The 24,884-nt window shown below is 34.8% G+C and overlaps 2 protein-coding genes across 2 annotated transcripts; both read right to left on the bottom strand.

The window, feature by feature from the left end:
* Positions 1–498: 498 nt before the first annotated feature.
* On the bottom strand, positions 499–4,155 carry LOC113293893 (putative disease resistance protein RGA1). The gene has a single exon (XM_026542339.1). It carries the CDS (start codon positions 4,153–4,155, stop codon positions 499–501), a length of 3,657 nt encoding a protein of 1,218 aa, XP_026398124.1.
* Positions 4,156–13,798: 9,643 nt separating this feature from the next.
* Positions 13,799–20,188, bottom strand: LOC113294462 (serine/threonine-protein kinase RIPK-like). Its single transcript, XM_026542851.1, has 5 exons — positions 19,852–20,188; positions 15,662–15,800; positions 15,443–15,579; positions 14,553–14,628; positions 13,799–14,447 (listed from the first exon to the last, which is right to left on the bottom strand). Exons 1-5 carry the CDS (start codon positions 20,146–20,148, stop codon positions 14,056–14,058), a joined length of 1,041 nt encoding a protein of 346 aa, XP_026398636.1. The 5' UTR covers positions 20,149–20,188; the 3' UTR covers positions 13,799–14,055.
* Positions 20,189–24,884: the final 4,696 nt, after the last annotated feature.

Here is a 24,884-nt window from a genome sequence, read left to right as displayed (position 1 = left end):
ATTTGCAGAGGCAAGAAAGAAGTCTGATACAAATTAACCACAGAAGACATTAGAATATCGACTATTACTGGACCCTAAGATGTCATCAAGAGAAGGACTGATGACATGTGACTTCTGATTATCTTCAACTGCTCTGAAGTCTGAATTGATCCAACAGGTGATGAAGTTCTTCTTGGTAACTCTCAAAAACTTCCTGGTTCTACATTTTGCAGCCTCTTTAGTCAAAAAAGTACTGGGTTGCCATTGACTCATCATCACTAATAATTGACGGGCCTGCACAAACAAGATTGAATGAGAATTAAAAACACACATGATCCGATAGTAATCACAACCAAACATGGAAGACAAAGACTTGATTAAACATATAAAAAAGAGTTGATCTAAGTTTGAACAAGTTACCTCTCTGTCGCCCGCCATCAAACATCTTTGTGTGTCCATTCGAAATGAAGCTCATATTGAGAAGATCAACCAACAAGTTGTAAGGTTATTAATCGAGCATCAAATACTAGAACCTTGTACGTTCTCTTCTTCTCTTTGAAGAAAGTCAACTTCAAATTCTTGAACAAAAGGAAGAGCTTTCTTGAGATCGTATCGCAGTGACTCCTTCAGTTTGTCGCACTTATGTATCCTTAATTTCCGGAGAGAAGTAAAATACTGTAAATCCGGAAGGATAGTCAAAACAGGACAGCAACCAAATTCTAATGAGTGGATAGAATTGGGGATAAGTCCAATACCAGACGAAAAATAAGTGTAATCACGTTCATCATCTTCATAATAACTGAAGTACTTCAGATCACAATCATGAAGAAAACCTCGAAACTTTGAGCAACCCCAAATAGATAGTTCCTGAAAATTCGGAGTACAGCATTGGAGTATGCGCATTGGGATGTATCTTAGATTTGGACATTCTGATATGTATATGGATGTGAGGGAGCTAAAGTAACTGGAATCATCTAAGATAGAGGCTATTGCCATGCGGTCGGTGTCTTGTAGATTCAATTCCCTAATAAAAGGGAATGAGGTTGGTGGACTTCTTAGCTTGGGGCACCTCTCGATTTCTAGTTCCACAAGGGAAGGAAATGATTGTGGCGTGCTTCTCAGGTTCGGGCAGGCACCAATTTCTAGCTTCTCAAGGGAAGGAAATGATATATACCTGACGTAAGGAAATGAATCATAAACCCGAACAGGAACAACCCATTCTGTTAGATTTTCCATACCGTAAATACTCAAATGAATTAACGAAGGGAAAAAAGTTATTTCATTTTCCGTACCAGGGCCACTGCCATAATAGTTGCCGTTGCTGATTCTTTCTCCTTCTTGTTGCTGGTAATAAAACTCTTTGCCCAAGCACCGCACTGACCACATACTCCAAATAGAGAGAACCCTAAGACATGGGAGTATACCTAACGCTGGTAGCTTCTCACAACTACTGCAATACTCAAGCCTTATTTCCACTAAATTCGGAAGGCAGATGGATGAACCCATCCATTTCGGAAGGTTTAAACCAGGAAAATGATATATTCTCATGTTTTTCAAGTTATGATGAGGTTGGAGACCATCCAAAGTGTGATCAAACGTCAGCCTACCGCCATTAGAACGGGAAAAGGAGCTCCACCTTAAAAACAAATCACAGAGGTTTATCTTATCTTTTAGCTTTGCTCTCTCTGCGTCAATACCACCTCTCACAAATTCCATATTGCGAATGTCTAACACTTGAAGAGAGTTTAAGTTGGCCAATTCTTTAATTCCACTATCATCAGGATTAGAGATGGTTCCTTGTTTTCTAACCATAAAGGTGTCTAACACTTCAAGGGAAGTTAGAGTTTCCATACCTCTAGGCATTTCATCATCTTTGTCATCTCTCCAATGTTTAAAAATTCTCAATTTTGGCAAATTTTTTATTTCTTTGGGAAGCTCACAGTTCCCAAAATTGATCAACTCCAAATTGAAAAGGTTTCTAATGCATGCCTCAAGCAATACTTTGATATTAGTACCGGAAATATCCAGACACCGTAATCGTGTCAGTGTTCCGAGTTCTCCAGGTAAAGTTGCTAAAGCTTCACAGTCTTCAAGTTTCAACCGTCTTATATTTTTCATAGCCCCAATATTTGCAGGTAATTCCACTAGTTTTTCACAAAAATATAGATCTAATGTTTGCAAATTAGTAAGCTGAACGACAGAATCAGGTAGCTTTTCGATATCCGAATATGAGAGATTTAGGTGCCTTAATAACTTCAGAGACCCAATGCCTACGAGAATCATCTTAACATTTTTGCATCCCTGAAGCACTAATGTCTGCATATTGTAAAGTTGATTAACGGATACATCATGTCTTTCATCAAAACTACAATAAGACAGGTCAAGGTACCTCAAATGCTTATTCTTAAAAACCCAAGACTGAATATCTAGAGTATGCTGATGAAGCAAACAAACTACCCGCAGATTCTTGCCATAAAGTAAATGTTCTCCCAAATGATCATTTTTAAGAGAAAAAAAGGACTTCAAACTTTCTGCATTTTTCAAGAATTCTGAAAATGTTTTTGATGTATTCTCGTCTAAATCTAACTGTAAACGCCGATATTTAGAAATGGATTCCATTCCGGCAGCAGAATTCACAATCTTGATACCATGAACACCGTTGACACTCTTGGCAAGATCATGCACTAAGACATGCATCTTACATGATTCGATATCTCCTAACTCATCTAATGTTACATCTTGAAAGAACGAACTGGCCAACAAACTATGGAAACTGTAATTACCAACATCTTCTAGTGATAACTGGTTTCCTTCATGAAATGGATTAAGGAACCCTTCAGCCATCCACAGTCGAATCATTATTTCCCTATCAAACTTCCAATCCTTTGGAAATATAGAACAATAGGAAAAACAAAGTTTCAAATGTGAAGGTAATTTATCATAACTCAATTTTAATATTGATATGATTTTGATTGATGCATCTGTTGCGCTCAAACTACTGTGGTCTCTTAGTGACAACCAATCATTTTCAGTTTTATGCAAGCGCATAAGACCCCCAAGAACATTCGCCGCTAGGGGCAAACCACCACATTTTCTTGCAATTTCCTCTCCTATACATGTCATGTTTTGAGTCTCTAATGCTCCACCTGGGTAATATGCTTTAGATTTGATGATAGACCAACAAACACAATCTGGTAACTCTTTTAGGATGTATGGTAGGGTATTATCTTGGACAATTGAAGAGACTACTTTGCTACGTGTAGTGACTAAGACCGTACTCCCTTGAGCACCCACAATAAGTGAACCCTTAAGTTTATCACATTCCTCTGCATCCTCATTCCACACATTATCAAGTACTACTAAATAATTTTTGTTGCTCAACACTTCTTTAAGTTTGTTAACTAAGACCGTTTCATTTGATATATCACCACACTTCTTATTGGTAACCGACTCAATTATGCTTATTAGGATCTTTTTGAAATCAAAATCATCAGACAGATTGACCCAAAATTGTTCATTAAAGAAACGAATTATTGCGTTATCATTGTAGACCATTTGAGCAAGTGTAGTTTTTCCTATTCCAGCCATACCCACGATGGAGACGACAGAAAGTTTCATGAAGGATGATTCCTGGATTGTAGTTAACAAATTTATAATGGCTGACTTGTCAATTTCTCTTTCTAGAAAACTTGATTCATTTGAGAAGGTTGAAATCAGACGGTTTTGTTGGACAGTGTTATGCTCATAAATGTAACCATCAGGAATAGGAATTAATTGATACTTTTGGATCTCCATAGAAATATCATCTAGCCTCTTGTTTATAATTTTTATTTTCTGACCCAACTTGAAATTAAAGGCAACTGAGTTGGATGATACCTTATTTTCGTTGCCACACAATTCAATTTGACGCATGGCTTCATACGAAAACTCGTCCAGAACATCATCAGCATCATACACTACATCCTTGAGCCTTTGTAGCCAAAGACTCACAACCTCAGATTCTCCTTGCTTGTTCTCAGCATCCATTGTTACAGCCGCTATCATCTCCAAAGTACCTTTAAGTTTTTCCAGATCATCTTTGACACCCCAAGACTCACTAATTTGTTGGGAAACAACATAACTTAAATTTTTCAGTAATCCAGTTATACCGCTTACAAAGAAATCTTGGATTGCCATGATAAATAAGAATGAAGAACGATAATTATAAAAGGAAGGCTAATGAAACTGGTGGATGAGTAAACTCAGTTAAACAGAGAAAATAAGAAAAGCTGGTAGAAAGTATATAATCTCAGATTTGTTTGTGAAATTATAGTAGTGACATTAGATCTATGGGAACCAACTATTATTAATTGAGGATCGGAATTAGTAACTAATTAAATGTGATCATGTGCAGAACAAGTCTAATCACAGCTGTAGAGATGAGTTTAATTATGATCTGTAATTAATCCTACATAATTGAACTTAATTGTGATGAGTCATGACATGCCCATGTGAAATGGTAGTAGTGGAGAGCAACTATGTATAGTTCGTCGATGCCTAGAATAAAAGAGCAACTATTCATGTGATTTTTGAAAGATGGGTTTTGCACAAATACACCGAAATTAGGTTCGGCAGAAATAGGCATTCCATGTACAAATTTATACAAGAACTGATATATTATGCCTTAATTGCAATTCAGGTTGTACATGTCTGCAGTTCATTGCTACTCTCTTCAAGAAGTGTGTGAGTCATTGCTCTAGTCAGCTGATTAGACAGGCCATGTCTATCGAGGTAATATCGTTACGTGTGCTCCTAAGCCTCTTGACAGCTAAATTATGGCATTTTATTAGTACTTTAAACACGGATCTAACTTTTGAGCGATTAAAAAGTTTGTATTTGAGGAGAAACCGTTACTAAGTGGGGGTTTCTATTTTGATGGATCCCCTGCATCACTTTATTTTGATGATATTAAATTGGTTGCTTTAGATATTTATATACCTTACAACGGTAAACTGCAGCTAATAGATCTGTCCAACCAAAGGATGAGATACTTCTTTTTCGTGTTTTGAGGAACCTTGGTGGCTTAGTTAACGGATGTGATGTGGGGAACACATCTAAATCAAGCAGGGATCTCAAGATTTGCTCAATGATAGGATGAAAAAGACCATCTCAAAATAATTCAGTAACCCGCCTTGCATGATTTTCGCATGTAAGAGGGAAATTGGTCTTTCTGGTTGTACCCTGTCACTCTTTTTGATTTTGTTTTAGTTTTATAAAAAACTTCGAGGTGTCACTGGTGTCAATAATGTTCTTTCTTGAAGCTTTTGGATGTAAAGATGTTAAACAAATTTGAGGTTTTTTCACTGATAAGTATGCCAAGTATTACAGGAAAACATTATGAGAAGCGGAAGGAAGAATGACAGTACCATGGTTTCAGCTGGGGTGTTGTCAAATTCATCTTACGCAACCTGAAGTCTAAGATGGGTCAGATTCAAGACTTATTGACCTCCTTTATTGCATGTAAGGCTGGCTCAATCGTACTTTCAAATTCTCCATAATTCTTTTAACTACAATGGATGAACAGAGTTAGCTGACCATTATATATGCAAGGAAAGGAAATCGTGTTAGAAATGAAGTAGAGTAATTCAGCTTTTGTTTCTGGAGTGCAATAATGAGTGCAGATGATATTCTTTCGCAGCCTCCACTTAGTTTACCTACTGCTATGAAGGTCCCTTATAGTAAAATCTTGATGAGTACTGAATTATTGCATTTTGTGAGAAGATTGAGCACTCAGATCTTGCTAGTGGTACTTCATATTGTAAATGTGTTAGTCTGCGTGGAGTACTTGAGATGGAAATTCAAGTTGTTTTCAACTGGGCTATGGAGTGGGAGAATTATTAATACGGAAGTACATTTCTCAGTTTTGAGTATGGGCGAAAACTGGAATTCTAAGAGCACTGTGTTCTGCACGGCTAAGATCCATCATCAACTTGAAGCTATTCTCATGAGATTACCAAGTTGGCACTTAGCTGTTGCAACTGTACCTGATCGCAAAGTGTTCCGCAAGACTGCCATGGCCCCTAATTTGTTTGTTAACATTCATATTGGTCTCACTTTGACACATCAGAAGTGTAGTGGAATCAAACTAAAGAATTCTCGCAAATGGCAAGACCCTAAGAAAACCACTGATTCCGTGGATGACACAGGGTTGCTCCACTTAGCTCTATCTTTCACTAGAGCTACAGTATCAGCAGGGCTTTCTATTACTTCTACTGAATCAATGGTTCAGAAAGTGGTCATACAGTACATGCTTGTCAAGATTCATCTTCAGTATGAACGCGAGGTAGAGGGTCCAAAGTTAAATGCATTTAACCTTAAGACAAGCACTAATTGGCCTGATCTGGGTATACCATCTCGGATATGCAATCCAGCAACGACCATTGGTAATTCTCAAGGAGTAATACAAGCTGCCATTGAGGTGAATTCCATGGTGATCAGTGTTGCTTATACTTGGATCATGAAGTTTTGTAAGTGGACGACAATTATAGTGAATGGAAAGGGAGTTGATGACTTGCTGATGGAGCTTAATACTCAGGTTATAGAGCAATTGGGCCATGAAGAGTGGGGGTCATTCAAGCTTACACAACTTGCTGATGAGGCAGTTAGAGCTGTACAGGTCAAGAAAGCAGCACTTCTTATTGAGGACTGTGGTACGCGAGTTGTGGGTCACACATGGTATCTCACTCATTCTGCAACATTGGTTTTTTCTCTTCTTTCTGCTGCCACAATAATCAACGGAGATTGTGAGAAGTACGGTATATCGAGGCTTCACAAATACCTAGACTGTAATAAGTTCTCGACATCAGCTGAGCTGATAAGTACTACAGCCTCAAGCTCGATTCGCACTGACAGCTATACAAGGGAAACTATTACTGTCGTCTGCCATGTTGTACACCTACCTGCCCAGATACAATACCACCCGGTGATTAATTCTACATCCTTGAGGACAAGGATGTTTTCAAGGACAGTGGAATGTTATATCTCTGCGTGGAGAAAGGGTGCCCTTATCACGCTGTATGTCAATCCTTAGTAATAGTTTTGGGTAGTACTATATAAATGTTGTATCCCTGTTTGGAGAGAAGGTGCCCTTATCACGCTGTATGTCAATCCTTAGTAATAGTTTTGGGTAGTACTATATAACTTAGCAGTGAGTGCCGTTATCAGTTTAAGAGAGGGTTAGATGACAACCACGTGGCTTTTTCATGGCCGTTGGATTAGTTGGCAACTTGGCCTTATAAGGTCTGAGTCAGTCTGTATTGGAACCCAATCGATTATCATTTTATCAAACAGAACTGGTTGTTCATGGCTGTGTTCCCTATGAACTCAGATTTGGCCTGAATCTCTTGATTTAGGAGGTGTTTATCACCAATTCTATCCTTCTGTTTGTCTAATTGTTGTAGGGATACAACACGACCAAATATTTTCCTTTCTGCAATATAATTGAGTTACTCATGTCATAAATATATTCCAACGTTCAATATATTTTCCTTATTTCTTAAACAGTCTGTTGACATCTTCAAAAGAATAGGGTGTAGGGTGTACAAGTTACAACGTTCATGTTCCTGGAAAACTTCTGGTTTCAGCGATCACCACATTATTTTTTTCGTTACTGTTTGGAGTTGTTTAACAGTGGAAATGGTGTTGCTCATCCTTCGGCAACCCTAAACCTAGTTGGAAGAGTTGGTCGTGCGATTGCGATTGCAATGGAACATGTTGTTCTGGCGGATACCCTGAATGTTTTAATATCTACCATCACGAGCCTTTATAGTGTAATCTGATGCCCTTTCTTGGGGTAAAGATAAATTAATGTCAGACCTCAAGAAAGAATTGTGAGTATCATATGAAGGACACTGGAATTTTGTTAGGAGGTTTACGAAGATGATGACAACGGCTCAACATTTTCGCAAAATATCATTGACCTCTGGAAAACCGGGGTGTTTCAGGTCATGCATTGCGCAATATATCCTCAGTTGAGTCTGAGCAGTATTATTCAACGGGTTCAACTGGAAACGAAATCCACCGAGGTGTTCATGGATTCAAGAAGTCCATGGACCAAGATGGTGTTTTTTTTTTTTTTTGGCTAGGTAAATAAACATTACATTAAGAAGGGAGGCGAAAAAATTACAACTCCAACAGGGAAGCCACCAAATAACAAAGTTGTCAGATAAACTCGCACATTTCTTCTTATCCAAATAATACTGAAAGCCGTGGCATCCGTACAAAGTGATCAATCTATATAGCAGGTGGGGGTCTTGCTTATCCTAAGTTGTACACCCATGAAATCACATGAACCAAGACGAATCTATGTAGTTAGTGGTTACAATGTCTAGCAATCAGTAAAGTTGAATAGGCTTTTAGCATATGGAACTTTTTGTCATGTGTGTAACAAGTTTTCATGTAATTATGCTATTTATTTTTATCTTTACCTTTGAATGTGATACAACATCACCGGCGTGAAATTTCGTTTACAGACATAAACATCTCACTAAACCGCACCTGATATTGGGTTCTATTCTATTACTATATGCATTGACACTGCATAATGTATTAAAGGTGCTACAAGAGAGACATAGTAAATTCGGATATAGAGATGGACACCTCACTAATGTGTTCTGCGCTATTACTACGATATTGGGTTCTATTCTATTACTATATAATAAATTAATAATGCAATTTTCTTGAGTTCAAATATTTTATGTACCCGAAGTTTCTATCGACCTGCAATCCTATGATTTTGTGATGGATAATGATGATTTCTTCCGAGGAAGATTTGTGGTGTGACAAATAAAGTTAGGTTTGTCCTGGAATATACGAGCAATCGTCTATGTGTAGTATAATACAGCAGAATGCTCAGGTAGCGTAATAACATGGGATTATTCTTAACACACCCCTTTTTGTGTACACTTTAAGATATAACATGTAAAACTCTTTACAGGTGACTCAGGCAGGAGCAGCAGCAGGTGTGGCCGTGTAGGCAAGAGGAAAGAATACGGTTTAGTCCAAAAATCAATCCAAAGGTACAGTTTAGTCCACTCTGAGTCAATTAGGTACAGATTAGTCCAAAAATATGGAAAGTACATTAATAACCCTCATTATTATTATTTAGTCCAAATATTTGCAATTTAGTCCACGCTGACTCATGATGATGTCATCAATTTTTAAATAATATAAAAAATAATTAAAAACAATTTATCTTTTGAACCGCTCGTCCAAAATCGATAAACTTTACATATTTGGAAAGCATTTTCCAGTTGCCACACAAAATCGATAAATTTTTTAATTTACATTGCTGTGTACAGTTATGCACACCGCTGCAAAGACCCAAAAACTCCAGAATCCATGATAACCAAACTGCATCCTAATCCGCACAGACTGAGAAAAATACAAACCATGCCAAGATCCAGTTGGCTAACATCCGGATTTGCAGAGGTAAGTTTAGCAGATAACCTGCATCGAGGGAAAACCAATGAACATAAGAAATCGCAGCTTGAAAAGAAAATGATTATCCTTTCACCAACATTCGCATAAGAAAACAAACAAGAAAACGATCAAAATAAAAAGTTACTCAGTTTATGGTGAGTGACACAATCCATGTGGGCATTACTACACAAACTTAATATGGCTTCGAAACATCCCAGTACAGTGATTCATTGCACTTTACCAAAAAGGAGATTACTAACATGCACAAAAGATCAATCATACTCACACCCAGACCTGCTTTTTCATGAGAAGTATATTGGTGCATCAATATTTTCATCCTTGTGAAACATTCCTAAAACTGATCCTTCATAGCCATAAACAAACCTACTTTTTCTTTGAAAATACACTGGTGCACCAATGTGTACAACCCTGCAAAACATGCATAAAATCGATCATTCATATTCACACTCAGGCACACTTTTTCATGGGGAATCATACAGGTACATCAATGTGTACACCCCTGCAAAACATGCAGAAAAACGATCATTCATAACCACTCACAAACCTACTTTTACATGGAAATTACAGAATACGTGCACCGCTTCAAAACATGAAGCAACAATATGTAAAATTACAGAGCACCAATATGAGGTACAATTACAGAGCTAATCATTCACAACCGCACACAAACCTATTTTTTCATGGGAGTTACTTCCCACAGGTGCACCAATATGTACACCGTTGTAAAACAAGGGAAACGTACTTTTTCATAAGATTTACACGGGTGCACCAATATGTACACCCTTGTAAAACATGCACAACACCAATCATTCATACTAACAATCAACAAGTGTACAACTATATACACATTAGCTATCTACATGTGTATAATTATGTACACATAAAGAATCAATATGTTATTTCATTAAATGAAGATTGTACTTATCAAATTCAACTAAGAAAGACAAAAGCACACAATCATGTTATGAGTTAGGACCAATATTAAGGTAGGAATCATTAAGGGAACCAAAGTATATAACTAGAAAAAATACCTTGCACCGTGTTGCATCATCTTGGGCTGCAAGCTCAGTTCACTAAACAAAAAATAACTAAAATGTAAACAAAAAACAACTAAACAAAAAGATAGCACAATGATGTATAAATATAATGGTGTACAAGTATGTACATATTAACAATCAACGTGTATATGTATGTACACATGTTGTCCACATAAGTACAACTATACATACTACTAGTACTCACCATTGTTCGATTCCTTGACTTACTTATTGTTTTTTCACTTGAGTAATGATGGTGAGTTTTCTCCTGTTACCACCAGTTTCATGAACTATGATCAGGTCATAAGGAACATTTTGCAGCAATAACGGGGCCATAAAATAAAGTCTAGAGCTATGTTCAAGATTGTACCAAGAAAAAGACATTCAAAGGAGCAAAAAGACGTGGTAGAATCAAAAACCAAATAAGAAGAAAAAAGTTTACACCATTAAAGATTGGAAACACCAATATTTAATGCAACTCAAAGATTCATCCCTTTGAGCCATGTTCTAGACCAGCGTATTAGAATTATAAGACATACCTCTCATTATCAGTGCAGAAAACTCGTATAGTTTCTTTTTGTATGTAAATGATTCAATTGGCGCAGGTGCAAGAGCGTAATCTGGCGCAGCATTAACACCAACATTTAGCGAAAGTATCCTTCACAAAATATTATTACCGTTTGCAAGCTATATTATACATTCGCATTTAGAGATTTCAATAACCTCACCATCGTCATCAACACCAGCATCCCTCTGGGTTAACATCACATATCACATTACAGATGCAGACAGAGAATTACAAATAAATCTAAAATAGAACGTTCTTGTATAGTGAGAAGCATGTGTACAACTATGTACACATTAACAATTAAAATGTGTACAATTATGTACACATTAACAATCAAACTTATTTTATGACATCCTATATCTGAGGGTCTCTACAAAATTATTTAGATGTCTACGTTCCAATTTGGAAACTATAAGGTATCATCTTCATATGTAGTTTGAAAATATAAAACCAAATGGTCTGTCAACTGTATACGAAAAGATAGCCGCAAGACTGCATTTATGCATTTTGTAGTTCTTACATAATGTATGGCGAGAGCCACAAATACTAAATGTTAATTCGAAATGCAAAGCCCTTCGAACCCATTATAGAGGTTACATAGAGGAACATTTTATGGCAAAGAAAAAGTACTAATTGCATAACAACAAATCTAATCAATGGCATTAGTTCCCAATTTGAATTACATAACGTAAAATTAATTCCTTAAAACTATAAATACTTTAATAACAAGAACACATTCTGCCGAAAGAATAAATTATCAAAATGGGGCACAAAATAAAACCTTACAAAGCTTTAATGAGGTATCCATAACTAACCCGCTAAAAACAACATAACAAAATCAAAGAAAAAAGTTCTTAAATTAATAAACAAACATAAATACGGCACAATAAAGGACATCCCAAAATGAAAATTTATCAAAAATTATAAAGAAAATGAGAAAAAAAGCATTTACCTCTCTATGAGTGTTATGATTATTATTAGAAACTCTATCTCCTCCTCCTACTCCCTGATTGTTATCATCTCTTCCTCTAGATGATTGGTGGAGTGGTCTTCTTAGATTACTAGCAATGAACAAGAACTGAAAAATTAATTACAGACACCGAACATTTACACTAGGGAACAAAATAGAGGTTTTGTAACCCTTTAATGTTGTTGCAGTTTGTATAGGGATCCAATTATGTTGTAACGATTGAGCAAAATTTTCATTTAAAAGGGAACAAAAACAAGCAAAACAATAACAAAAAACCAATGACGGGTTGCCTATTACATTTCAGCTTAATTGGGAGAGCGAAGATGACTATTAACAACGGAACACAACACCTAATAAATTAATTTGAATTCAGTAGTACATCTCATTTTCTTTCTTTAACCAAAATAACATCAAATTAGTACTCTTATAGAAGAAAAATGCCATAGTTACTACCATTAATACACTTATGCTCCATTCCGACGCTTCCATTAACAGTAACAATTACGGTTTTTACGATTGTAATGGTCTTGTTCATTTCTTAGCCTTATGGCGGAGAATTGTTAGAAACTCATCTATATAATATGTGTTCAAAATTTAGACTCAGTAAGTAGTTGACAGTGTCGCTAGATTGATGGTTAATATTAGATACAAAATCCAATCTAAATCATTTTCGAAAAGATTACATGGGTAATAGAACTAAGTTGTGCTGATTACGGATCAAAAATTAATTTTATATTGAAACTAAGGAAAAAAGGACAAACCGAAATTCAATTAATAGCCCTGAAAAGTTTCTGCAACGAAATCTTTTCATGATTTTCAACTCAAAATGATGAGAATCATCCCAAGATTAAAGATCGAAATACTGGCTGCGAGTCAGAAAGTAAAATTTGGGATAAAATCAGAGCTTTGAGTTTTCAAAATCTGAAGAAAAAAAATCAGAAACTTTTTAAAATCTCAAAATGATTGTGAGTTTTGAATACCTCCAATGGTTACTGGTAGCTCTGCTAAGAAACTTCATCGTCTCCTTCAACAGATCGGAAGAGGCAGAGATACAAGTTTATCGGAAATGAGAAGTAGAGAAATGAAGACGTTTATAGACTGAGGATTGAAGAAATCAACCTAAACTAATTCACGAAAAGCTGATGGATAATTTTGTCATCGAAAATGTCTGTTTTGGACTAAATCGTTTGATAAAGGATTAACCCGTTCCTAATTTTTTAAATTAGGAATAACCGGTAGCAGGCCGGAAACGGTTGGACTAGAGCGTCCAAAGCCCAACAAATTTGCAAACTAAACGTCAATTTCTACAAGATTTAAAGGTCTAGGCAAGAAAAGATCCCACGTTTAACAGTGATGAAGCTCCTGCTTCCTATTAGTTGAAATAAGGCTTTTCTTAGTTTTGTGATAACGTATGATTGAGTTAAAAATTACAAACCTCGAAGGTAAAATTAACCTACCTTATATGGAATTGTATGAAAATTCAATTTTAATTTGGAGGTCAAGTATCAACCATATTAAAGCTATTTTTTTCAAATTAATACATAAATGGAAAAGAAAATAAAAAATAAATATTAATTTTTACGAAAAATAAAATATAAAAATACATTTCTCATCCAGATTGTTATATTTACATCTTGTTGATTTTCGGCATTTTCTTCTTCTTTGAATTTAATTGTCTTTCCACTATGAACAAACTATGGATTGTTAAGGATTTCCTCAAGGCTAGTAATATGAAGAAGACGGAAAATAGCAATACGAACAAAATCCGTGCAACAAATGAATTCTTTGGTCTGGACATAGAAAACTATACATTATTACAATCAAACAAATTCTTGGGTCATATCGTTAACCTCATGAAACCAACGTACAGAGAAGAAAATAAAAAAAATCACACCAACCAGTTTTCCAATGGAAACAAAATAAAAGAAATTGGAATTCATTCCCTATTATACTGTATAGAGGAGGTGGAGAGTAGTACATGGTATATTTCAAACATATCCCCTCCGTTCAACATTTTAATTTTATTTTCTTCTTATTTTTTGGGTTTTTATCCCCCCATGGTGCCCACTGTGCGTATAATTGTCCCCTGATAAAACTGAATCATATTCTTTTAGTAGTTTCATATCCTCTAATACGCTGTCCATTGTATGTCTTTCTCTCCGGTCCTGGCCCAAGCAATTGTATGCCAATGAAGCTGCTAATCTTGCAGATGCTTTTGAGTACTGGCTTTCAAGTTTTTTGTCCATTACATCGATGATATCTTGTGGGCTTTTTAGTTTCCGCCCGTGCCATTCGATGAGGTTTTCTCTACTGTTTGATCTGTTTTGATCACTGATTTTTGATGGTAACCCGGTTAGTATTTCCAAAAGAATTACACCATATCGGAACAAGACATCCGTAACCAAGTTTTCACCTGATAGTAAGTGTAAATAACGCAAGTTAGACTAGTTTTAGCTTGGACTGGTGTCCACAGGCTTTGCACCTTAGTGAGAAAATTTACCGTTTAAGAGAGGATTACCTTCCGTATCAGTTTTGAGGGTTCCCCCTCGACCATCCATTGAGTGTTTGAAATGCATGATCTTGGACTTGCATTTCTGTCATGTAACAGAGAATTAATTTTTTATTTTTTTTTGAAGCATGACAACTAGTTGGTATATGCATATGGAGAGTTTTTGTTTTTTTTTTTGTCTCTCTTCTATTTTTTGAAATGAGAAATGGCTGTTTTGAGCTTATTAACTTACCATGTCTCAAAAAAAAAAAAATCCTCTCTCTCTTCTCAAAAATTAGAGAAAAATCCATCAACTTTTTCTTCTTCCTTTGCTCAGATCTAGTCCTTTAGGGGCTAGATCTGAGCAAAGATTTCTTGTTTCTAGTTATTTTTGTTGTTTCCAATAATGTCTTCGCTATTAGAGCCATTTTTATCTTCGCTATTAGAGCGATTTTTATCTTCGCTATTTGGACGATTTTATCAATACTTTTATAGTGTTTTTTCCTACGAATTTGTTCGTGTTTGGTTTTCTTGGTAAAAGTAAATCGGCGATTTGGCACGAGCGAAGATCAATTTTTTCTTTATCAGAAAAATAAAGCTAGGGTTCGGGTTAGTCGCTGCACATGAAGAATTTTTGGGCATATCACTCCTCTATCATAGGAGCATCTCTTTTCCAAGACGAAAACCTATCAAAATGGTCGATTTATAATTTCGAATATCATTTCTTCTCCAATCTCAGAGTACAAGATTTGGATGCTATCGTGGTAGATCGCTCTTTCTCTTCGCAATTTATTTACGTTTTGTATTTTTCTTTGTATTTGCTTCATGTTATGATGTACTTGTTTCTCTATAAAACCATCGTGTAAACGTTTCTTGTGGAATGAAATACTTATAATTTGATGATAAAAAAAAAAACTTACCATGTCTATTAAGATATTTGAGGTATTAATGCAATCGATGGAAATTGAGGGCTTGTCGGTTCCGAGGAGGCCAGCCAGACCTTTTGCTACTCCTCGAGCAATTTTCAACTTATTGGTCCATGCAAGAGGTACAGAATCTGCACCGAGAGAAAGCACTTGTTATATAAAAAAAACAAAAATAAATAAAAAAATTGGTAAGCGAAGAGTCAATTAACGTACCATGATACAGATTAGGTCCTAAGGGGCACATAAGATCGGCATCATCATATACTAGTATCCGGTGCTTGTCCTTGCAGCAATATCCTATCAATGTCACTAAATGACGGTGTCGCAAATGCCCAAAGTACGTAACATCTTCCTGTCAGATTGGGAAGAATATCTGGTTAAAATTAAACCTACTTGAATACGATTTCGTTGAAAACATTGAAACTAACGAACAAACTCGCATACGCTAGCAAATGTAGAGGCTACATTATAATCTTCTCCATAATTGGATAATTGCAATTTGTTTTTCATAATTCGTTTTCTAAATCTTTTCAATGCTGACTGGTAATAATTTCTTCTAACGGAGGGTGATGCTCTGGGTCTGTTTTTTATGTTGTTGTAGTGCCTCTGGCCATTTTTTCTTTCGAATTTTTTTTCGGAAAATGGGTTATTTATCCAAATATTTTTAAATCACGGTTCAAATGGACGAGTAAAAAATAGTTTGGGTGAAATGGCCAAAAAAGAAATAGTAAGGATGAAATTGGTTTCATCCTAGCTTAAATTTAAAAAATAGCAAGGATAAAATTGGATACATCCTGTGTAAATTAAAAATAAGAAAAAATATTTGAAAATGGGCACGATGAAACTGGTTACATCCTGCCTATTTTTACATTTCTGTCCATTTAAACAGTATCAAAATGTAACTGTCCATTTCACCCAGGAATTGTTGATTTTGGTCTTTTTAACCAATTTTGTGATATTTTTTTCTTCTAACAGCAAGAACCATGATAATTGAAGGAATCACTGTTTCCCAACGAGTTAGTTTAATCTTAAAAGGGTCTTGTTAACTTGTATACCGGTATATTCACTAAAACAACATTTTCTCTGAAAACCTCTTTCTATAGACTAAGAAATTAGATTAATGTTGGGTTGAGTCAAATTGGTTGGAAATTCTTGTTAGTTCTTTTCCAATCAAGTTATGAACGGTTTAATCAACTTCTAGAATCATTAATTTTCTACTTGCTGTTGGACAAAATCAATGATAAGATGACATAATTTTTATAGGGGAAATTACGCAAATTAAGGCAGAAAAAATTTATTTTTCTTGTTGTCAGGTCCAAATATGTGACACTAATATAATTCTTTTAGAGAGTAAGAAATTAGATTAACGTTGGGTCGGCTCAAATTGGTTGGAAATTCTTGTTTGTTCTTTTTAAAAATTAAAAGGTTAAATCAATCAAATGTCAACGGTTTTAATCAACTACTTGAATCATTACTTTTGAAATTGCTGATTGGCTAAATCAATGATAAGATGACATAATTTTTATAGGAGAAATTAGACTAATTAAGGCACAAAAATATTATTTTTTTTGTTATCAGGTCCAAATATGTTACACTAGCATAATCTTTTTAGAGAATAAGAAATTAGATTAATGTTGGGTCGACTCAGATTGGTTGGGAATTCTTGTTAGTTCTTTTCAAAAATTATAAGGTTAAATCAATTAAGTTGTCAAAGGTTTAATCTTTTTTTTTTGTAAGATGCCATAATTTCTATAGGAGAAGAAATTAGGCTAATTAAAGCACAAAAAAAGATATCAAATTTAAGTTTTTAACGAATAAATGGGAGGTGATAGTTCATAAAACCCATGAAAAGTAAAAGTGAGTGGAAATCATGCATAACAGAATATGTGTTTCAAAAGTATGCATAACGGGTTTCGAACTCGTTCGAAAGTATGCATAACAGGTTATGCAGTCTTTCAAACTAAACTACGTATGACTTTCAGCGGTAAAATCGGCAAACAAACTAGAAAAAAACATATCTAACTAGTGTGTCTTGGAATTTTTTAAATTTTCTCTTGTTGGGAAGTTTTCAAATAAATCTATTCAGTGAACAACAATATCAAATTTATGTTTTAAAAGATTTGTATAAACTTCAAATAACTCGAAATTTGTTAAGAAACTAAAAGGGTATTATATCATGTATTTCGAGTTCCTTTTACTTTTTATTTTTGTTCATAAGATTAAGACACTTAACTGTAAATCAGATACACTCTCTCCATTTTTAGACAAAAGTTATTATCATTTTTTGTTAAAATGACAAAAGAATTCTTTTCAAGAAATATTTTTCTATGGCTACCTTTTCCTCATCACTGGTGTTATTAAATCATCATTAAATCATCTATACTATTTAGAGGCTGCAATTTTAACTTTGGATCCATCATACCCAAGGATGGGCTGTCTCCGAAATTCGGCCGCAGGATAAGTTTGGTGTGTGCATCCAAAACCTGGCCGTCAAACATTAGAAACGCTTATATGCGTTCCCACTGGTCTCCAAGAAAACTCGTTGCTGAATATTTTAGAAACGGGAATATCCGTTTATGTCTGCCCCTACGATTCACGTGCGTTCATGTGGCCGATGTGTGAAACACAATTTTTCGCTGTCCAAAGATTGTCACAACAACAACAACAAAAAATGGTCGTGATCCTTTCTCTCTCTTCTCTCTCCCTTCTCAAAAGCCTTGAAGAAAACTTATCATCTTCCTCCTTCTTTACTCAGATTTAGTTCTTTAGAGCAACTGCAGTGGACGACTAAGAGCAAATTTCTAGTCGAGTGGGCTGGCGTAGTGGGACGGACCATCGATCAAAATTTGATCAAAGAGTAAAACCCAGACCAAATTTGGTCGGCGATCAAGACCAAACCCAGATATAGTCGAGCGGTCGTATAGTTCACGCCCCACCACCACGCGGTTATATAATCTACGTCCCACACCAGGCATACGTAAAGTCCCCGCACCACACCAGACGTACGTAAAGTCTACGCTTCACATGGGGCGTACGTAAAGTCTACGCCCCATTTTTTATTTTATTTTTAATTTTGTATGGGGCGGGCATTATACCCCCGCCCCATTCTTTGTTTTCCAAAAATTTTTTTGTGGGGCGGGCTTTATACCTCCGCCCCACTTCTTTCTTTTTTTTTTCTTTTTTTTTTTAAGAATCTCCTCAATCAGGCGGACGTATATCCCACGCCCCACACCATGTGAATATATAATGTACGCTCGATCAAATTTAGTCTTTCACCCGTAACGTCACACACCAGACAAAACTCAAATTTGATCGTTTGTTTTGGTCTTTGATCTTTGGTTATGATCGTACCACTGTGGACGCTCTTAGGGACTAGATCTGAGCAAAGATTTCTTGTTTTTTAGTTTTATTTAACGTTTTGAATAATTTTCTTCGCTATTAGGACGATTATTTTCTTTGCTATTAGAGCGATTATCTTCTTCGCTATTAGGGCGATTTTATCTACACTTTTATAGTGTTTCTTTTTATAGATTTGTTCGTGATTCGGTTTTTAGATACAAGTACATCGGACGATTTGACGGAGGCAGAATCAAGTTCTTCAATAGAATAATAGATCTAGAGTTTCTGGGCTTCTCGCTAAACATGAGTTTTTGGGCAAATCACTCCTCTCTAATAGGAGTATCTCTTTTCCAAGAAGAAAATCAATTAAAATGGTCGAACCGTGATTTCGAGTACCATTCCTTCTCCAATCTCTTCATACAAGATTTGTGTGTTACCGTTGTGGATCGCTCTTTCTCTTCGCGATTTATTTACGTTTTGCATCTTTTATTGTTTTTGTTTTATTTTTATGAGATACTATTTTTTCTTGAAAACCATCATGTACACGTTACTTAATGAAATGAAATACTAATGGTTGATTATCAAAAAAAAAAAAAAACAAAACAAAACAAAAAAAAAAAAATCGCACAAAAAAAATTCCTTAACGGGGCTTTAAATGGATTAAACATTAATTTCTGTACTTATTTGACCCAACGTCTTGAATTTGATTAAAAATTACTTCTTGTGATTCTTTTTTTTGTTGCTACCTTCTTGTGATTTTACCAGTAAAAGATTAACACGAGGACCGAGGTGGGTTAAAACTTATCCAAGTCATGTACTTCTGGTGAAATTAGTTATCTTCCTCCATCACCATCTAGTTATTTTCTAGCTAGAATCTAAGGTTACATACTATAACTTTCAGTGTGATTTTCTTTTTTCTTATGATCAATAATGATACTAATGATGCTTCAAGGATAATGATTAATGATAAAAAAGAACAAAATGAATGAACCAACAAGTACATATTACTAATCAAGCAAAAAGAAGAAGAACAAAAATTGAAGGGAATTTTATCTAATTCTTACCAGCCACTCCTGCTCGGATACTTGATTAATGACACCTAGATTAAAGACCTTAAACAAGACCCTTACAGTTCCATGAACAGCCCCTGCATAATTTTTCCCAAACTTGTCTTCACTGATAAAACTATCATGGCTGAAATTTTTAGTGGCAGTCTTTATTTCTTCAAAATTATATATATGAAGTTTAGAATCAGCAGAATAGGAACATGGAAGAACAATATTGGTTTTTTCTGATTGGTTGTTCTCAGCAGAAAAAGTGGACAGACATCCAAAATATTTTCTCACTATGCTCCACTCCATAATGGTTTTTCTAATTAATTTGATGCAAATTTGCTCTTGATTAGTTCTTTGCAAAGTAGTTGGTTTTATAATTGAATCAAAAAATGAATAATCTTATCTCATTATTGCCACCACGAACACGTCTACACTGTGATTGGTTCTACTTCTATTATATTTTAGTAAACCTTTCTTAGTCCGCGGTGTCTTTTCCAAAATTTAACGGATATTGGTCAAGTAGGGGGTTTCAGTTTGGAGAGGATAACAACCCATCAACTAGTGGCATTTTGTATTATGGCATATTAATCTTTAAGTGCCAACTTGAAAAATAGAATTTACATTGTTTACAAGATGAAACTATAAATCATTAATTTCTCCACTGTGAGTTTGCTGGTACGATACGGTGCCATATCCAGCAAAAGTTGAATTTGAAATTCCTATGCCAGATGACTTTTTTACTACTCTTTTTCTTTTTAACATCACTATGCCTACAAAGCAGCAGTACTAGATCAGCAGTGGCAATTATTTGGAGTATCTGGCTTGAAAGGGGTGCTAGAGGTTTTAACATTAAGGAGAGCAATCAAGTTCCCACTCAACGAAAGCTTAAACATTTGTTATTCACTCGGGCCTGGTTTTGGAAAACCTTGAAACTCCAAGTTTCTGAGATGTAATGACTTGTTGGACGAAAATGTATTTCGACTGATTGCAAGTAAAGATGCATTCCTACTTTTTTGTATGTCCTTTTGATTTTCTTTTTCTGTTTGTCAATTGAGAGTGGTACAGATCCTTCTATATCCTCTCCCTTCTTAGGCAATAATATTCTTTACTGATCAAAAAATAAATAAATATACATTAACATTTTTTGTGTTTTAAATATATTAAAATAATGTCAATTGGGAACAGGGCATTTCCATCCTCCTATGCTGTAATCGGTTATATTGTCCTTCGTGGAAACTGACAATTATTTTAGCAACCAAGCCGGAATTGGGTATGTCGTTTTTTGCGCTTATACCTTTCCTAATTTTTATCTAACACAATTTTGGAAGAGTTTTCTACGGTGAAATTCGATAGTCGATACCTACCACAGGACACAGCCCTAGCATTCTCTCTCCTTTTACACGCATAGCAGGGTTGCCGGTTTTTTTACCCTGTGAAGCCCACGAGTAGTGTACCTATCATGGGTCATAACCCAACATAGAAGTTCAGTAAAACTTCGGTAAATTAACAGTCTTAGGACCGGATAAAATTATTATTTTAGCGAAGTTATTAATTTATTAAGTTAAAATTTAGCCTGTACAAACCTAATTGGGACCAAAGAATTTTATTATTTTAGCGAAGTAATTTATTTATCGAAGTTCTACTGGTGGTGTATTTCGCTATAAAAGGATAGTAACCTTTTATAAAATTCATTTTATAGCAGATAGTGACATGAGTTTATTTGCCGAAAAATTGCATTTTGAAGTAACTTTGATTTTGGAATATCTTTTGCTGATCTGAACGACGTACTCAGATAGTGACATGAGTTTTATATCGCATACATAGAGCGACTATGTTTTTCTTTGATTCCTAAACTCTTTTCACTCGACCAAGACATTATTAATATATTTCCAAAACTCAACGAATATTAATCAACTTGACAGTTATCATTAATGTGATGGCATGGAAATTTTCATACCCCAACTAGAAAATAGAATACGTTAACATTTATCTATTTCTATGAAATATATTAAAAAATTGTCAATTTGGAAATTTCCAACTTCTATTCGAAAAGTATGGGAGTAACGGATTTATAAAATATGTACCAATGAAAAAGACACAAGAAAATTTAATCATAAATTTATTGATTTGTAAAGTATGAGAGTAGTGGATTTATATCCAGAAAATGGGTTATTTGTCCAAATATTTTTAAAATATGGTTCAAATGGAAGAGTAAATAGTATTATGGGTGAAATGGACACCAAGAAAATAGCAAGGATGAAACTGGATTCATCCTGACTTAAACTTTGAAAATAGCAAGGATGAAACTGGATGCATCTTGATGTAAATTAAAAAATAAGAAAAAGTGTTTAAAAATGGTTAGGATGAAACTGTTTACATCCTGGCTATTTTTACATTTTTGTCCATTTAAACAGTATCAAAATCTAAATGTCCTTTTCACCCAGAAATTGTTGATTTTTGTCTTTTTAACCAATTTTGTGATTTATATCCCCGTATATAGCTTAAGGAATAATTTTTCGTTTTTGATAAACAGAAATTTTATAAAAGTAGCTGAAAGAAAATACATTGTTTTGATTACATAGAATACCTAACCAATCTTCCTTCTAGATTTCTCCCAACATCTAGAATCAACATGCACATCCGCATGTCTATTATGGAATTTAGCTAAATTATCCGCTAGACTGTTACATGATCTCTGTATATAAACGAAATATGAACTAGCAAGAAATTTCTTGAGCTCTAAAGCTTAGAGAAAAATAGCTTTTGACATCCAGTTTACTGCAAAAACGTTCTTCTTTAAACTGCTTATCACATTCTGATTATCATTAAGGAAGACTAGTCTCTCATTTCAACTGCTTTGTCCTCATCTTGTTGCTTCCCGATAGGCTCTTGAATCTTCCTCTTCAGCCATCTTGTCCCTCCTGTGAAGTCAACAATTAAACTTTTGTTATTCACTTCCACAATACCACAGGAAAACTTGTTTGATTTGCTTAGAAAAAAAAAGCATCGAAATAGATGTAAGAAACATCCTGCAAATTGTCACAACTTTCATGGACACAACTTGGGTGAGATATATCACACACAGAGGGAGTACTCAATTTTACCGCACTACCGAAATTTTTACGCAGATATTGGGTATGTCTCTCTTAATAAACTCTATCAGATCATTAGGATTAGGCTTAACAATACCAAAAACAACTTTACACATTTATTTCCAAATGTACCATAGAACATAAGCAAAAAAAAAAATCTGTGAGAACGGTATTTTGACCACAAAATTCACCAATCTTTGTAGGATATATTAGGAGCATTATAGAAGTTATGAGGGAAAGATAACCCTCTCCAAATTGCTTCAGAAAACACACATTTTGTAAATAGATGATCAACTGTTTCAGTAACAGAGTTGTTACCCAAGCGACAACGAACATCAATAGGGGTATATTTACCTAAGACCTCCCTAATAGGCAGGCAACTGCTTAAAGTTTTCCAAAGAAAAATTTTAACCCTGGACAAAATATTGAGATTCCATATTCCTTTCCAATCTACAGGAAGACTTCACTAAAACTGATCTGTCCTTAGTACTTATCCACATCATGGTAACTTTCTTTGCAGGGTCATAAGCAGGTTCAAGCAACCTAATTTTTTTGATAATATCATTGTCAAACACCCTAGCTTAAGGAAGTATCGGGTTTAAACGTTTTTTTCCTTCAGAATATCAAATATATCGACAAAATAAATTTGTTGATTTAATACTTACTAAAATTCCGTAATTACCCCACATTAATAATAGTTCGTTTTAATTAGTCCCTCTCCTTCCCACCAATGACTAACTTTCGGGATCCTATTCTTTTTCTATTTCGTTCTCCTTTGCATAAGGAAACAGAACTTAGATTTTTTCTTTCCTGGGTCTCCAAAATAAATTGCTTTTAGGGTTTATCAGGTACTTCTATAATAGAAATTACACTTTTGTATTAATGCATATCTTAAATATTGGAACTTTAGAACTTAAAGAACATAACCAATCATCAAGATCCCCTTCAAATTGATACCCTATAACGAATGATTCGTATCCAACACCAATGGAACTTCGATGATGTTCTTAATGTTGACAAGCAGAGTGTACGTGCGATGCACGTTGCCAGATTTTAGACGGAAAAGTGAAAACACCAGCGGAAAAAAAAAAAGGCGATATAGTAATAGCACAACTTCTAAATTAAGGTCCTTATAATTGTCTATCATTTCACATAAACCCCTAAATAGTCAGCATATTTAAGAGAAATCTTTTTCAATCAAAGGATGATACATAAATACAAATTATTTCCAATGACTGTGGTGAATAGTTCATAAGGAATTAATCTCTTTAGATCTAATGGATGAATTTTAAATCAGGCAGATTTGACGGGTCTAATTATTGAGTTGAGCTTTAAGATTTGTTGCTCTATGAATATAAATCAGGTAGATCTGACGGCTTTAAAGAGTTGAGTTTTAAGATTTGTTGCTCTCACTAAAAGATGAGAAATAGTGTTGATGTTGTTGTTGTAAGTATCTCTTTTTAAGTATCACATCTTATTTATCAAATCGAAATATGAGATTAGTATATACACTAGTACGAGCCAACATTGTTATTCCTATACTTGCACATACACTAGTTTGAGATCTTGGGATTTGTATGATTATTGATTTTATATCAATCAAGATTGTATTTGGCCAGTTGGGTTAAATGATATAACTGAGGGTATATCAACTGATAATATCGATGACTGATCTTATAATAGTCTTTGTTTAACCAAATAAAGAATCCCGTCCCCAATTATATCATTTTCCATAACCTTAAAGGGTAGTACTGGAAAATCATAGTTATTTATTATAGTAGATTTATTCTAAACTAATTGCACCAGTTCCGAAACAAATTTAAACTAATGTTAATTTATACCAGTAGTTTATTGTTCTTGCACTAATGCCGAAACAAATTTAAACTAATGTTAATTTATACTAGTAGTTCATTATTCTCTAGCGTGTATACATGGATACAAGTTAATAGG

This window comes from Papaver somniferum, chromosome 7 (genome assembly GCF_003573695.1).
Source record: "Papaver somniferum cultivar HN1 chromosome 7, ASM357369v1, whole genome shotgun sequence".
Classification (NCBI taxonomy): domain Eukaryota; kingdom Viridiplantae; phylum Streptophyta; class Magnoliopsida; order Ranunculales; family Papaveraceae; genus Papaver; species Papaver somniferum.
Note: the sequence above shows the minus strand (reverse complement) of the source record. Positions and strands in the feature narration are given on the sequence as shown.